Here is a 15,312-nt window from a genome sequence, read left to right as displayed (position 1 = left end):
ATTATGTTCGAACAGAGTCGCCACCGAACTTTATTTATCCCAATGAAGGAATAGAAAAATATCGATAAAACCTTTAGGAAATGGAATAATGGTCGTCGCAACCATATTCGGGTTCGGGAGTTGATTACGTAAGGGAAATGTATTGTCGCAACGCGAAAAACAACCGGCGAAAAAAAAAACAGGTTTACAGAGCCGCCACCGACGCTATTCATCCTATGACGGAAAGGGAGCGCAGGACTAACCTAAGAAAGGGGAAAGGAACGGTCTTACGACCAGAGATTGCAAGGTACAGGAGTCGGTTACGCAAGGGGAAGGTATTAGCACCCCTCACGTCCGTCGTACTCGACGGGATCCACGCTCAAAAGAATAGGAAAAGGTTGTTGATAAACTGCTCAAAGAAAATGCACAAAGGAATAATAAGACAGGTGAAAGAAGATGGAGGAAGTGGACTCGGCAGAATGTCGCATCCTGGGCCTACGTAGCTTGTCAGGAACAAACATCAGAGTCAACGTAGTTCGGGGAACTGGGGAATATGCTCGCTAGGACATCGCATCCTATGCCTACGTATCTTCTCTATCCAGAGGAAGAATCAGAGCACTCGTAGCTCGGCTAATGCACGCCGAAACAAAACACCAAAAAGGGACGCTGAGACGTCACAAGAAACACTCAAAAAGGAAACAGAATGCCAATACATGGACTTACATCTGACTCCAAACAAAAACAAACAAGGAAACAGAATGTCAATAGATGGACTTACATCCGACTCCAAACAAAAACAAACAAGGAAAAAAAATGCCAATAGATGGACTTACATCCGACTCCAAACAATAACAATCGCTAACCAGCGAACACCAAAGAGAAAGGTTCTCCGCACGAACCCCAACAAGGTAACCAAATATCCAAAGATGAACCAAACTAAAAGGGAGACTAGAGCTCGAGCCTAATAGTTGTCACACAAATAAAAAGAGACGCTGAGACGTCAAAAGAAACAAAAAGGTTGACAAACAAACTAATAGGGAGACTAGAGCTCGAGCCTAAAAGTTGTCACACAAACAAAAAGATACGCTGAGACGTCAAAAGAAGCAAAAAGGTTGACAAACAAACTAATAGGGAGACTAGAGCTCGAGCCTAAAAGTTGTCACACAAACAAAAAGATACGCTAAGACGTCAAAAGAAACAAAAAGGTTGACAAACAAACTAATAGGGAGACTAGAGCTCGAGCCTAAAAGTTGTCACACAAACAAAAAGAGACGCTGAGACGTCAAAAGAAACAAAAAGGTTGACAAACAAACTAATAGGGAGACTAGAGCTCGAGCCTAAAAGTTGTCACACAAACAAAAAGAGACGCTGAGACGTCAAAAGAAACAAAAAGGTTGACAAACAAACTAATAGGGAGACTAGAGCTCGAGCCTAAAAGTTGTCACACAAAAAAAAAGAGACGCTGAGACGTCAAAAGAAACAAAAAGGTTGACAAACAAACTAATAGGGAGACTAGAGCTCGAGCCTAAAAGTTTTCACACAAACAAAAAGAGACGCTGAGACGTCAAAAGAAACAAAAAGGTTGACTAACAAACTAATAGGGAGACTAGAGCTCGAGCCTAAAAGTTGTCACACAAATAAAAAGTGACGTTGAGACGTCAAAAGAAACAAAAATGTTGCCTGGAGAGATCTCGCTCGATCTCTTGCCTACGTATCTCATTTGGTATGAGAATCAGGGCGACGTAGTTCCCCTTAACAGGGGTAAAACTCTCTCCTAACCAGAGACCAGGGGAGTAACAAACTAAATAGGGAGACTAGAGCTCGAGCCTAATAGTTGTCATGCAAACAATATCCCTAGGTTGAGGTCTCTAACAAGAGTTTGACTCACATAGGAAGAGAATTAACTCAAGTCTTAACTCTACATACGTTCAACTTCCTCGGAAGTTAATCGTACGACTCCTACAGAAAAGGAGATGAGAAGTGGAAAGCAGATAAACATACCAGTATAAATGAACAAGCATCACACTCTATATTCACACAAGAGGCTCAGACAAATGGTTGTGCTTTAGTCAAGAGGGGTCATATCAACCTCGACAAACAAGCCAAAACTGTAGAGGTATGCTGAAGCAAGATCTAAAAGCAAGCGACTAATGTACCTGTACAAAAGCTTAACAATTAGTATCTCAGACAACCAATCAGAAAACAAACAGTGAAACTATCCAATATCTACACAATGCAAGTCATAAGTGCAAGCACTCAAGTGAGTTCATCACATCAATTGACCTACAAGACAACAAGAGTTAGTAATCAAAGGTATTGGCATCTCACAAAGTGAAACCAAACCAACCATTAGTGCCAAATGCTCAAATCTGAAACACAAAGCACAATTAGTATGTGTACAAACCACTAGTACAAAGACTAGGTTCAAAAGTAAGTCAAATGACCAAAACAGAATTCAATATTTTGCACAAAGCATATTCAATCAATCAAGAAAAAGTCCTCAAAAGGACCAATACCAATTCATAAGGCAAATGCTTCAAACAATTCATCTCATGCAAAGGCAAACAATGTGCACAAAGTTGGACATCCAAATTAGAAAATCCAAATCAAAACAGAAACACAAGCAATGACAATAAAATTTTTTATGCAAGTTTATCATGTTATGAATGATCATCATGTAAAAAATCAGATCCAAAATAGCTCAAATGGTAGGTGAATGAAAATGCACTAATGCTAGGTCAACAATGTTACACAAATTGTCACACTACATGTTCATGTGTCCAAAACAATGATGGCGTATGATAAAAATTCCAAACCAAAGCTCAAAAATCAGGTCACATGTGAGGATCAAGCATTCAAAATTTCAGATTAATTGGATCAACACATAGCATTTCACAAAGCATTGAATGTAACATGTCAATTTGGCATAAGGTTCAAACAAAAAAACACAATTAAAAATCCAGCAACAAACAAATCATGAAAATAATGCTATAAAAAACTAGACATTAAAACAAACACATGAAAAAAAATTGGAATCAATTTGAAGCTTTCTACTATTTTTTATGATTTTTCAAAGATGAGCAAAGTAATTGAAACAATAAAAGAAAATGGAGGGAAAACAATTATTTGAATTAAATCCAGAATTAATCTCAACCACATGATCACGCGCGCAAAAGCCATCAAACGGTCCACATTCAAAGATCAAAACGCACAGTATCATTTAACACAGTCACCAATACACATCAGATTCAACGCACACACTCAACATAGTCAAAGCAACCAAGGCCAATGGATTGGACAAGCAAGCAACACAATCAGCAACACGCAAGCAGCAATGAAATGCGGCGTTTCATTAAATTACATGGCATACCACATCAGCATTCAACAAAACGCATGGCCTAGTCAAACGAACAACAGCCAATGGAATGGACACGAGGCGCTCGCGTGGCATCCACATAATACAAACCCTAGCACAAGTTGCAGACGGCGGAGATAACTCTCCGGTCGTCTTCTCCGACCATATCCACGGCGGAGATTCAAATTTTTTTTTCCAGAATTGGACAAAGGCTATACCATTCGAAAGGTCTTTCCACATTCCAAATCTACAATCAAAATATCCTAATTCTTCCTAACATGAACGGATCGAGCGAAAACATTATCAACATCCAAACTTTAATTCAACCATACAAACTCAATTTTCATCCATTTTCAAAACAGATCATATCAGCAAGCTCAGCACAACAAGATATCTACATTCATAACAAGAAATTGGCAAAAAGAGAGAATCAATTTTCAACCTACTTGAGATGAAGGTTGCTGGAATCGCGTGTTCAGGCTTCCAAACTCTCCAGATATTCTCCCCTATGCTTGACTAGAAGCTTTATGCACAAAGAATCACTTGAATCCAATCGAATCCAGCTCAATTTCAGAAATCCATCAACATGTTCAAGCTCATGAATCAGCACGAATCTTGCTCAATTGTCCAAAATAGAAGCTGAATCTTGATCAATGAAGGATGACGAACAAGATTATGCAAAGAAATTTGGTGTTTGTGTGGAAAATTTGAAGAATCAAAGAGAGAGAGAAAAATGAAGAAAAAATGAAAATTCTAGATCTGAAATTCTCTTATTATGAGCAAAATTAGTTAAGGTTTGGCTTTTATATGGTTTCTTAATCATGCTGCTAATCCAATTAAGCCTTGGTTAATCAAGATTAGTGAAATATGGAGAAAAATGTAAATTTGCAAAAGTGAGCTTGCATGGTCATGTAGCACGTGAACAGTACCATGTTATGCTTCAAATTCACTTAAAATCAGCCAATGGTCATCATGGAATGGTTAATTTGCTTGTAACATGAGCCAATTTTGAATTGTGAAGTTTCCCTCCATTTTGCACATGTGTGAATAAGTGAGCCTATGAGCTTCTTCCATGCATGGCAAGGCTTGATTTGGAATGTATTGGTCATGACAAGCATTTTGCAAAAATGAATGGACCAATTTGGAGTTTTGGATCAAAAGTTATGTCACTTTGAACTTCCATGTATACTTTGTGATTATTTGGCCATAACTTCTCAACCAATCATCAGATGATCATGAAATAGGACTTTTTAAAAAGGGGAGAGAAAGATCTTCAACTTTCATGTTCACCAAAAATCCATTTGAAGCTTCGTTTATGTTAATAAGTCAAGTTGAATGTGGATCAAAAACTTGCCATTTTTGGAAACTTGAAATTACAGGTCACCTTCCATTTTTGGAAACTTTTGCCATGACTTCAAAATCTTCAAGATATATATTTAGAATGAAAAATGGGCCTCTTTTGAACATGATTGAGGTGTCTCAACTCATTCCCCCACCTCATAGCCCTCAGTTGACTGCACAGTTGACTCCTTGGTCTTCAGATGACCTTGCAATGCCTGACCAGCTTGAGCCTCTACCACTTGAGGAAATTGCTCAAAAATGAAACCCTAGCTCATGTAAGCTTCTAAATATAACCATGTGATCCTCATCTCAATAAAATACCTCATCCCTTTGAGAAACCCTAGTTGGAAGAACTGCATTGATTAGGGTTGACCAGAGGAACTGGAGAATGAACCATGAGACCCTTGATGATGATAGAACCATGATGATGGTGACATATCCTTGCAAACAAGATAATGCTCAAGACCTTTGAGGGATCAGGAAACCCTAATTTAAGTGCAAACCCTCAGATGGTTGACAATCAATTCATGGAGACCCTCAGGCTTGAATCATGTAACTTCTCCATCTTCTGAAAAGACTTTGGAGGATGACCTTCTTATTTCACATGAGATGCAAAAATGCAATGCCTAATGTCCTAAAATATGAAATGCAATGTGTCAAACTAGTCCCAAGAAGAGGAGGGCAAATTTTGAGGTGTTACAGCTGCCCCTATTCAATCCACTGTGAACCTGTCGATATGAACAGCCTCGGCTTTCAGATGATCAGAGTGAAGAGTGGTTGAATACAAAGAACAGACGAACAATTTGTGCTCCGCTGGGAATTATTATTAGTTTTCGCTTTTCTTGAACCCCAAAACTTCTTTTTGATTTTTTTTCCGGAAAAACTGGTCTGAATGCCACTTCGGTCTGAATACCGGAAAGCTTTTCATGCCTGTCAGCATCGGCAGAAAATAGGGAAATGATAAATGAGGCGGCACGCGGGCCAACGACCTATGCTGGGGATAATAAGTCATGAATATGTGTCGCATTACGCGAAAAACCGGCGGGAAAAGACACAGAGCCGCCACCGTGTGTTATTTATCCCAAAGGAGGGAAAGGAAACACTCGAAGTAAACTTGGAAAGGAATGGTCTCACTACCAAAGATTGATAGGATTGGGAGTCGGTTATGCGAAGGGAAGGTATTAGCACCCCTACGCATTCGTCGTACCCGACGGGATCCACGCTCAGAAAGAATAGAAGAAAGGTTGCTAAATAAACTGCTCACTACGCCAAAAAGGTTTTTTAACAGCGCATCTTAGACAACGCTTTTAAAAGAAAGCGCTGTCTAAGGTTAAAATAAAAATAAAACACGGAAAATTTTCTAAAAAAATAATGAAAGCGCTGTCTAAGGGGGGGTCTTAGACAGCGCTTTTAGAAAGCGCTGTCTAAGACCCCCCCTTAGACAGTGCTTTTAGAAAGCGCTTTTAAATATAGACCTTAGTCAGCGCTTTTGAGAAAGCGCTGTTTAAAGTCTTTCAATTAAAAAAAAAATTAAAACCAAAAGCGCTGTCTAAGGTGGGGGTTTAGAAACCCAATAGCGAGGGACACAGCAGAGCTTCCATCTTCATCAAGCCCTAGCAGCTCCTTCACCATTCCAATGTTCACTCTCTCTACTTTCTCTCTCTAAAAAACTGACATAGAAAAACAAACACCACCTAACCTTGTTGTTGCTTCCTCTTCCATCAGCATGCTACTAGTTCCTCCCAAACCCATCAACACGATCACAATCACCATCATGCTAGCCTTCACCTTCTTCCTCATCTTCTTCTCCTCCGGTTTCCTCCATTTCCCTTCCGTTTCACCTTCTCTCCCACCCATCCACCACTCCTTCACGCTCCCTTCCATCAATTCCTCTTCCGACCCCTTCACCGATCTGCTTTCTTCCTTCAGGAAATGGGACTCGCGAGTGGGTTGTGATAAATTCAGAGAGAAAACAAATGGGGTTTTGTTGAATCACTCAAAGGTTGTTTCTTTGCAAGAGTTTGGTGGTGGGTGTGGGGGGTTTGAACTTAATCATGTTAGTGTTTTGGTTAAAGGGTGGACTTGGATTCCTGATAATTTGGATAATTTGTATTCTTGTCGTTGTGGGTTGAGCTGTTTGTGGACCAAATCCAATGTTCTTGTTGATAAACCTGATGCTTTGTTGTTTGAAACTTCTACGCCTCCAATTCAGGTAGATTTTATTTTTGCTGAAATGTATGAGGAACATTTTGATATGCTTGATTTTGCAATGGTGGTGAGTTTTTTGAAGTTGAAAGGTTTGTTTAGATAATTGAATTGAATGTACTATGTTTGTGAAATGCGTGAATCGTAAATTGGCACCGGCATAGTAATCAAGGTGATCTACTCTGCCATTACTGAGAGTTCCATTCATGATACTTACTATGGAATTGATATTGATTCTTTTTGTATTTGGAAAATGTTGTTCACTCACTTATTGTTTATACACATAATCTGGTATAGTGATTTCATACCAAGGACCGTTTGCTAGTGTAGGATCTGTAGTAGCATTTTTTTCATCCTGATTAACTGTAGTAATTCTAGGAAGTTCTGCTGGATGTGTGGAGGAGTGCATTTTATTTGGGAATTTTGGATAGATGTATGAAAGTGAAGAATAGTAATGAAGGTCATTTTTATTTCTTAGATTTTTTCTGCCGAATGGCCACAATTTTCACTCTTGTTCTTCCATGTTTACACCTCTACTGTAGTACCATTCCACAACTTCTTAGCAAAACAAAATTCTTGATTATCTTTATGGCTTAACCAATTACAAATAGCAGAAGGTTCAATTGGTGATAATGTCCCTCTTTGTTCTTTTCAAAATTTTATGAGCTTTATTGCCATTTTGGTTTTCTTTCTATTTGTTAAACTTTGTGTTGGTTCTGTTTCTATTTCCATTGTCAAGGATCAGATTTAAGAAAATCAACAATCAAGATGTCTTTTGACTCAGTTGTTAACAAATTACTTGTTCACAGAATGAAATTCTGACCACTCATCTTACAAACTTTCATTCTGACCACTCATCTTACAAACTATAAACAACGCATATTATATGTATGAAACACGAAAAGCTTTCAAGATTTCTGTAGCTGGCAATATATGCTATACTATTGGATTTGACTTTGTTATGATTTCATTTTCTATTTCAGAGACGTGTGGGAGAACCGCTTCGTGCGTACATGGATCTCGAAGCTGGTCGAAAGAGATCAGGCCGAGAGGATATATACATTAGTTACCACGCTGAAGATGATGTACAGTCAACCTATGCCGGTTCCCTGTTTCACAATGGACGAAACTATCACGTCTCTAATACTAAAAACAGTGTAAGTAATATTAACTTTTACAAACAGGATGTTAAACGATAGATAAAGAAAGGACTCATAGTAACCTGACCCAAGTTATCATCTGTAGGATATACTTGTTTATTGGTCTTCATCGCGGTGTCTTCCTCAAAGAAATGAACTTGCCAAGAAACTCCTCGGCTTGCTACCTAGCCATTCATTTGGCAAGTGCCTAAACAATGTCGGTGGTCTAGACATGGCTCTTTCGTTCTTTCCGAAGTGTGAAAACGATGCAAATACTAAACCAAAATGGTGGGATCATTTACATTGTGCCATGTCTCATTACAAGTTTGTTCTTGCAATCGAGAACACTTTCACCGAGAGCTACGTGACAGAGAAGTTATATTATGCATTGGACTCGGGTGCTGTTCCTATATATTTTGGTGCACCAAATGTCATGGATTTTGTTCCTCCACATTCAATAATCGATGGTAGAGAATTCAAATCATTGGAAGAACTGGCTACATACGTAAAGGCTGTAGCTAATGACCCAATAGCCTATGCAGAATACCATGCATGGAGAAGGTGTGGTGTAATGGGTAACTATGCGAAAACACGATCTATGAGCCTTGACACATTGTCGTGCCGGTTATGTGAGGCTGTTAGCAGAAAAGGTGGAAGAAGTGCGAGAAGCTAGCTAGGGGGAATCATGTTATTGATGGCTCTGCTTGACAGAGATAGAAAAGATTGAGTTTATTACTTGTATAGACGCAAACTGCTTGTTTCGCAATTGATGAAGAAAGGTAACAAAAACTTAGTATAGCAATAGAAATAGAACGTGAAGAAGCTGAGTTCATATTTGATAAATATCTTACGGGTCATTCATTCGATTGTCTTTATTTTGTTAGACGGGGAGTGGGAAAACGTATACTATGTGGGGTCCTGCCAATTCTTTGGCTGAAGAAAATGTAGCAAAAGAGCAACAAGGACTTACACCCCGTGTTTTTGAGAGACTGTTTGCGCGCATAAAGGAAGTAAGAGTTCAGTTCTATTCCTAATTAAATTATTTGAAGACCTCTTGAAGTGTTTTGGGTTGTTTACAGTTTTATTTACTGCACAGGAGCAAACAAAGCATTCTGATCAACAGCTCAATTATCAGTGCAACTGCTCTTTTCTTGAGGTTGGTTGTTTATCTATTTCTTTCAATGTTCCTGATCTTAACTTTGTCATTTTAGTCTGCATAATAACACAATGTTTTTTCCAGATATACAATGAACAGGTCACAGATCTGTTGGATCCGAGTCAAAGGAACCTTCAGGTAGAACCTAAGCATTAAAGGTTTTATTTATTGTTTATCATGTTTCACTGCTTTATACCGGAACTGATTTGTTATCCTTTATTCAGATTAGAGAAGATGTCAAATCAGGTGTGTATGTTGAGAATCTTACAGAGAATCAAGTGTCTACAATGGAGGATGTTACTCAGTAAGAAGTACACGGAAACATACGATTGTGATCAAGTTGAAGAGATTGTAGACGCACATTAATACTTTGTTTTGTCGGTCTTAGAGGATTCTCTAACCGGATAGGGGTTTTTGATGTCAGCCTTTTATAATTAGGTTTTAGAATACTGTGAATCGTACGTACCGATGAAAATTTTGGTCACGACGACTCTTTTGCTCTGGCTCCGGCGACTATGACGGCTAGAAAACGTTGTAGCTTCGACTCAGGTACACATTCTCCTTTCCTTTGCTTGCTTCTTCTTTCTGTTCTATTATAATCTTCCTCCGTCGCAATTCCATTTCTGTTTACTCTGCTCTTCTACTTTCCTTCATCTTCCTCTAATCTTTTTCCTTCTGAATCGTGTTGCATTGCAGTTGTGAAATTGCAAAATGATCATGAGGTTCGGAAGTGAAGACTGGTTGATTTGTGATTAGGCTCTGCGTGCGTGAAGAATGAATGAAGGGAGCTTTCTGATGTAGAATGGAGGATTGGTGCAGAACTGTGGAAATCTGATGTAGAAGTAGAGGTTGAAGAAGACTTGTTGCAGATTAATCAAGAAACTGAGAGGGTGAAGATCGAATGATTGGAGATGGAGATTGAAGAGTGAAAAATGCAGAATTTTCTTCCTCCTATGAATGCTTCAATTATGGAATTCATCTAAAGTTCATATTAAATTCAGAGTTAGTTAGAAAGTTGGTTTGTGTTAGTTTAGATTTCTGTTAGATTTCAATTAAATCAATTTCAATTAGAAACCTTTTATGTTAGTTAGATTAGGTGTGAGTTAATGTTAGTTATTCTAACTGTTATGACTGGCTATCCTAGATGACTAATCAATTGAAGTTATATGGCTATTGGAAGTAGCAGACTGCTGAACAGGTTTCATTCAAATGCAGGTCATGGTTGGATTGAAGTTATATGGAATGGCTATTTGTGGATTGAAGACGACCTGTTAGTGCAAGTTCTACTGCAAGTCGTATGTTATAATCAAGTACTTGGCAAGTGTAAGCTTTACTATCCTTATGCTTTACTATTAGTTGATTTCTATTATATTGGTTGTTAATGTTAGTTCATGTTCTAATCAATTTGAAAGAAAAAAAGATTCCCGCTTGTGTAAACTCGGCTAATGTTATTTTGTTTAGGTTAATAGAAATCAAATCAGTTAATTGGTTAGTTTCAAATCTGTTAGCGAAATTGTTATTTAATACAATAAATCATGCTGCACAGTTTAATTGGTTTCCTTGAATTTTAATTTTTCGTGTTGGTTAGTTCATTTCTTCAATCTGAATTGGATCCCCCTCCTCTTTCAGGTTTTGTTGCAGGATTATAGAGTGAAGTTAGAAGGGGTTCTCAAGCTCAGTTAGGAAGATGTTTTTTTTTGCAGGATTGGTTATGGGTTCTGTTTCAAGTTGGTTAGAGGTTAGTGCAATGTTAGATGCAATTGTTGTATGACATGATGATGCAATGATAATGTAGCTGTTTGTATTGTACGATGCAAGTCTGGTTTTGCCTTGGACCATGCTGCAGAATTTTTGGTAGTTGACTAGATGATATGGTTAATTCAACTGAGTTGGCATTCTGTTAACAGTTTGTGAGCAATGTTACAAGTTAGAGTTATGGTTAAATGAATGGATTTGGTTTGCACTTAGTTTTAACTATGAATTTGGGTTTACCATGGAAAAATGCAGGACTCAAATGAGGTATTTCTACTGTCATTGCAGGATGCAGGGTGAGTTCTAAATTTTGTCCAATTGATGTTGGTTCAGAGTTAGACGGTCTTCAAACCGGCTGCCCTTAATGCTATGTTATCTTCGTTAGAGTTTGTTAATTTAGTTAGAGAATACTTAATTTGTTTTGCTAAATGTATTTGCAGGTTAAATGTATTTGCAACTTGGATGTGGTGCTAAGCGTGGGTTGCTTTGTTTCTTGCAGGTGAAGTGCATTTCCTCATGGTGCAACTATTGGTGTATTATCTTGACTCGTTAGGAAATGATTGGACAACATACCCGGATATGAAGGTCCTAATTGACACGTAAGTGAGAATGTTCAAAAATTTTCTTAGTTTATGTGAATTGTTCTAATTGCTTCATTTTTATTTTATTAGCGTCCTACAAGCTTTTCGGGCCCAACGAGATATCCAAACCTCAAGGAGGGGCGCCAACTCCATTACATGGATTAAAGTGGCGGTATATTTTTTTTTTAATTACCACATTTTTTATTATATTAGTGATGACACTTGATAAAACTTAGGATTTATAATCCATATTTTTTTTTCATATGTAGTGTCCTCAACAACGTAATCAAATAGATTGCGGGTATTTCATGTTGAGGTTTATGCGAGATACTCTTGCTTTGGGCCGATTAAAGATTCCCACCGATGTATGTATTTCTAACTTATGAGTTATTTTATATTTACACATATCTCATATAATTAAATAGTTGGAATTAATTCAAAATATGTTATATTATTATGTAGTACTTTGATGAATTCAAGTGTGCATTTTATACAAAGGATCAAGTGGACGAAATCAAAGAGGAGTGGTGTCAATTCATGATAAAGCTCAATGTTTGTTCATAAATTTGTGTAATTAATGTGTACATTTGTAGTATATGTTATGACTTGTAAATGTGTACATAAATTTGTATATATTTTGATACATTTAAGGCAAAATTGGTTTGAATTGGTATATATATATATTTGTTAGCCAAAAATTGGTAGAAAAAAGGCCAAAATGGCATATATAAAATGTGATAATTGTCTGTCAAAATCTGGTTGAAAACAGGTAGAAATTCTGGTTTATAAACCTGGAAAAAATGTGGTTTAAAACAAAAGCTTCAAAAATTTTCGTATACCTTAGACAGCGCTTTTGTAAAAAGCGCTGTCTAAGGGGGGGATTAGAAAGCGCTTTAGGCAAAAGCGCTGTCTAAGGGGGGGGCTTAGACAGCGCTTTTTGAAAAGCGCTGTCTAAGGTATACCTAAAAAAATTAAAAATAGGAGGGTCTTAGAAAGCGCTTTTGGCCAAAGCGCTGTCTAAGGAGGTGGGGCTTAGACATCGCTTTTCAAAAGCGCTGTCTAAGGTATACCTAAAAAATTTAAAATAAGAGGGTCTTATAAAGCGCTTTTGGCCAAAGCGCTGTTTAAGGGGGGGGGGGGGGGCTTAGACAGCGCTTTTAAGATTTAAAAAAGCTTTGTCTAAACCTTTAGCAACGGAGGTTTAGACAGCGCTTTAAAGCGCTGTCTAAGGCTAAAAAAAGCGCTGTCTAAGGTCTTGTTTGTTGTAGTGGCTCAATAACTGCACAAAACTGGAAGGAAACACAGATGAAAGACGGAGGAAACGGGACTCGGCAGGATATCACATCCTGGGCCTACGTAGTTTGTCAGACACAAACATCAGAGTCGACGTAGTTCGGGGGACGAAAACATGCTCACTAGGATATCACATCCTATGCATACGTATCTTCTCTAACCAGAGTAAGAATTAGAGCACTCGTAGCTCGGCTAACGCACGCCAAACAAAACACAAACAGGAAACCGACTGCCAATCGCTGGACTTACATCAGACTCCTAACACACAACACAGGAAACCGACTGCCAATCGCTGGACTTATGTCAGACTCCAAACAAACGACCACACACAGGAAACCGACTGCCAATCGCTGGACTTACATCAGACTCCAAACAAACGACACCACACAGGAAACCGACTGCCAATCGCTGGACTTACGTCAGACTCCACACACACACAAGGGGGTTGAAAAAGAAAAAGGGAGCCCGGAGAGATCTGCTCATCTCCTGCCTACGTACCTCATCTGGTATGAGGATCAGGGCGACGTAGTTCCCCTTAACAGGGAAAAACTTCTATCCTAACCAGAGACTAGGGAGATAACAACTAAGAGGGAGACTACGACTCGAGCCTAGAAGTTGTCATGCAAACGATCCCTATGTTGAGGTCTCTAATCATCACCTAACTCGCACAGGGAGCAAGCTAGCCTAAACATCAATCAAGCAAACACAAGCACAAGAGAGCAAGCACACACACTATATGCAAACAAGTGGCTCATACAAGGCTTGGCTTTAGTCAAGGGGTCATACCAACCTCGACAAACAAGCCGGTTCTATTATGGGTGTTTTGAGCTCTTAACCCTAACATTGAGAGTTAGGGTGAAGCAGATGAAAAGGTAATGAGGGTCAGACCTCATAGCTCTTAACCCGAGCCTGGGTGAGCTTCAATCAATGAAAACGTGGGAGTCCAAAATGTGGGACTCTACTCCACTTGACCGACTCTATATACAAGGATCTTGGGTGTTTATTCAAAATGCATCAGCACGTAGTGCGAGCAAGATGAAAGACTCAACTGAATAGCAGAGGATGGATTGTACATCCCTTCTATCTTCCAATGCCTCTTCACTTAGAAGGTCTTTACATGTACAAGGCACAAAGATAAACAACCACAAACATTGCCTCTTAAGGAGGGCTTCAGATAGGTGCCTGCCAAAATAACATGACAGGTCTTCCAGACTACATGGAGGATAGGAATTTACCTAAGTGGTATGCCAACCACAAGCAAAGCAACTCAAACAATGAGTTAAAGCGGCTAAAGTACCTGTGTAAACAACCAACCAATCAGTATAGTATTCAGACAAACAGTCAACAGACAAACAACAGTCAGACAACCAATATACACAATGCAAGCCAAATGCAACTCAAGTGAGTCCACCCAAGGACCTACAACACAATCAACATTAGTTAAATAAAGCAAAATCAAAAGCTCAAATGAGGAAGCAACATCAACCATGGAGCTAAAGGCTTGATCCTGAAATACAAAAGCTCAAATGTGAGTCTAAACCCCTAGGGCAAAGCCTAGGGTCAAAGATGGAGAAAAAAGTCAAAACAGCAACCAAAACTCCACATATAGCACATATAAACAATCATGAATATGTCCTAAAAAGGACCAAATCAAAATCATTAAGCAAAGTCATTTCATGAGCATGAGAAGGCAAAGGAAATTTCAAAGCATGCAATTGATCATCAAGAATCCAAATTCCATATTAAAATAGAAATGACTCAACCAATTCTGGAAATTTTTATGAGCAATCAACATGTCAAATATAATCATCATGCCAAAAATCAGGATCAACAGAATCTAAATGACATGGATACAAAATGCACAAGTAAGGCATCCAATTGTGTGACACACATTGTCACACCATAAGTCCATGTGTCCAAAACAGGGAAGGAAATAGCAAAAAATGCCAAATAAAATCACACAAATCCATCAACATGTTAAGAATCATCATGCAAAATTTCATGGTAATTGGATCATTTATGAGCATTTCACAATAAGATGAATCAGACATGTCACATATGCACACATGTTCAAAGCGTCTAGCACAATTTAATTTCCAGAAATGATAAAATTCTAAAATCAACACCATAAAATTCTAGACATCCACATGAACAAGTAGAAAAAAGTTGGGAATTAATTGGATCATTATTCTATTTTTGGTGATTTTTTGAAGATCATGGAAAAAATGAAATAAACATTGAAATATCATGAAAATAATAAAAAAAATGAATAAAATGGCAATTGCTGGAACAAGGATTCGAACACAGGTTCAATGGCTCAAAACAGCGCGTCTAAAATGCATCGTTTCATTAAATCTATGTGGCGCTTACATCAGCAGGTCAAGGTTATGTGGACGAAGTCAATGGACGAGGACCAATGGTTTTGACACCAGCGTGCCATGCAAGCAGTGAGGTCAGCAAGAATTAAAACGAAACAAGTGAAATCAGGAAGGATCGAATGCATGAGCTAAT

General features: G+C 38.4%; 2 protein-coding genes and 1 long non-coding RNA gene across 3 annotated transcripts; all 3 read left to right on the top strand.

Moving 5' to 3' along the window:
* The first annotated feature begins 6,304 nt into the window (after positions 1-6,304).
* Positions 6,305-8,894, top strand: LOC127128743 (alpha-(1,4)-fucosyltransferase). The gene is made up of 3 exons (XM_051058122.1): positions 6,305-6,887; positions 7,864-8,037; positions 8,126-8,894. Exons 1-3 carry the CDS (start codon positions 6,402-6,404, stop codon positions 8,690-8,692), a joined length of 1,227 nt encoding a protein of 408 aa, XP_050914079.1. The 5' UTR covers positions 6,305-6,401; the 3' UTR covers positions 8,693-8,894.
* A 10-nt stretch (positions 8,895-8,904) lies between these two features.
* LOC127132003 (kinesin-like protein KIN-12A) lies at positions 8,905-10,080 on the top strand. The gene is made up of 5 exons (XM_051060871.1): positions 8,905-9,029; positions 9,116-9,175; positions 9,260-9,313; positions 9,400-9,479; positions 9,960-10,080. The coding sequence occupies exons 1-5, from the start codon at positions 8,928-8,930 to the stop codon at positions 10,078-10,080; spliced, it is 417 nt and encodes a 138-aa protein (XP_050916828.1). The 5' UTR covers positions 8,905-8,927.
* A 932-nt stretch (positions 10,081-11,012) lies between these two features.
* Positions 11,013-11,644, top strand: LOC127130371 (uncharacterized). Its single transcript, XR_007806456.1, has 3 exons — positions 11,013-11,223; positions 11,427-11,526; positions 11,599-11,644. It is a non-coding gene; the product is annotated as an uncharacterized LOC127130371 (long non-coding RNA).
* Positions 11,645-15,312: the final 3,668 nt, after the last annotated feature.

This window comes from Lathyrus oleraceus, chromosome 3 (assembly GCF_024323335.1).
Source record: "Lathyrus oleraceus cultivar Zhongwan6 chromosome 3, CAAS_Psat_ZW6_1.0, whole genome shotgun sequence".
Classification (NCBI taxonomy): domain Eukaryota; kingdom Viridiplantae; phylum Streptophyta; class Magnoliopsida; order Fabales; family Fabaceae; genus Lathyrus; species Lathyrus oleraceus.
Note: the sequence above shows the minus strand (reverse complement) of the source record. Positions and strands in the feature narration are given on the sequence as shown.

Coding starts and splice junctions, on each gene's coding strand:
- LOC127132003 (XM_051060871.1), top strand. CDS start 8,928: ATGTGGGGTCCTGCCAATTCTTTGGCTGAAGAAAATGTAGCAAAAGAG. Junction 9,030..9,115: donor TGTTTGCGCGCATAAAGGAA/GTAAGAGTTCAG, acceptor TTTACTGCACAG/GAGCAAACAAAGCATTCTGA. Junction 9,480..9,959: donor ACAATGGAGGATGTTACTCA/GTAAGAAGTACA, acceptor GAATGAATGAAG/GGAGCTTTCTGATGTAGAAT.
- LOC127128743 (XM_051058122.1), top strand. CDS start 6,402: ATGCTACTAGTTCCTCCCAAACCCATCAACACGATCACAATCACCATC. Junction 6,888..7,863: donor CTTCTACGCCTCCAATTCAG/GTAGATTTTATT, acceptor TTTCTATTTCAG/AGACGTGTGGGAGAACCGCT. Junction 8,038..8,125: donor TCTCTAATACTAAAAACAGT/GTAAGTAATATT, acceptor TATCATCTGTAG/GATATACTTGTTTATTGGTC.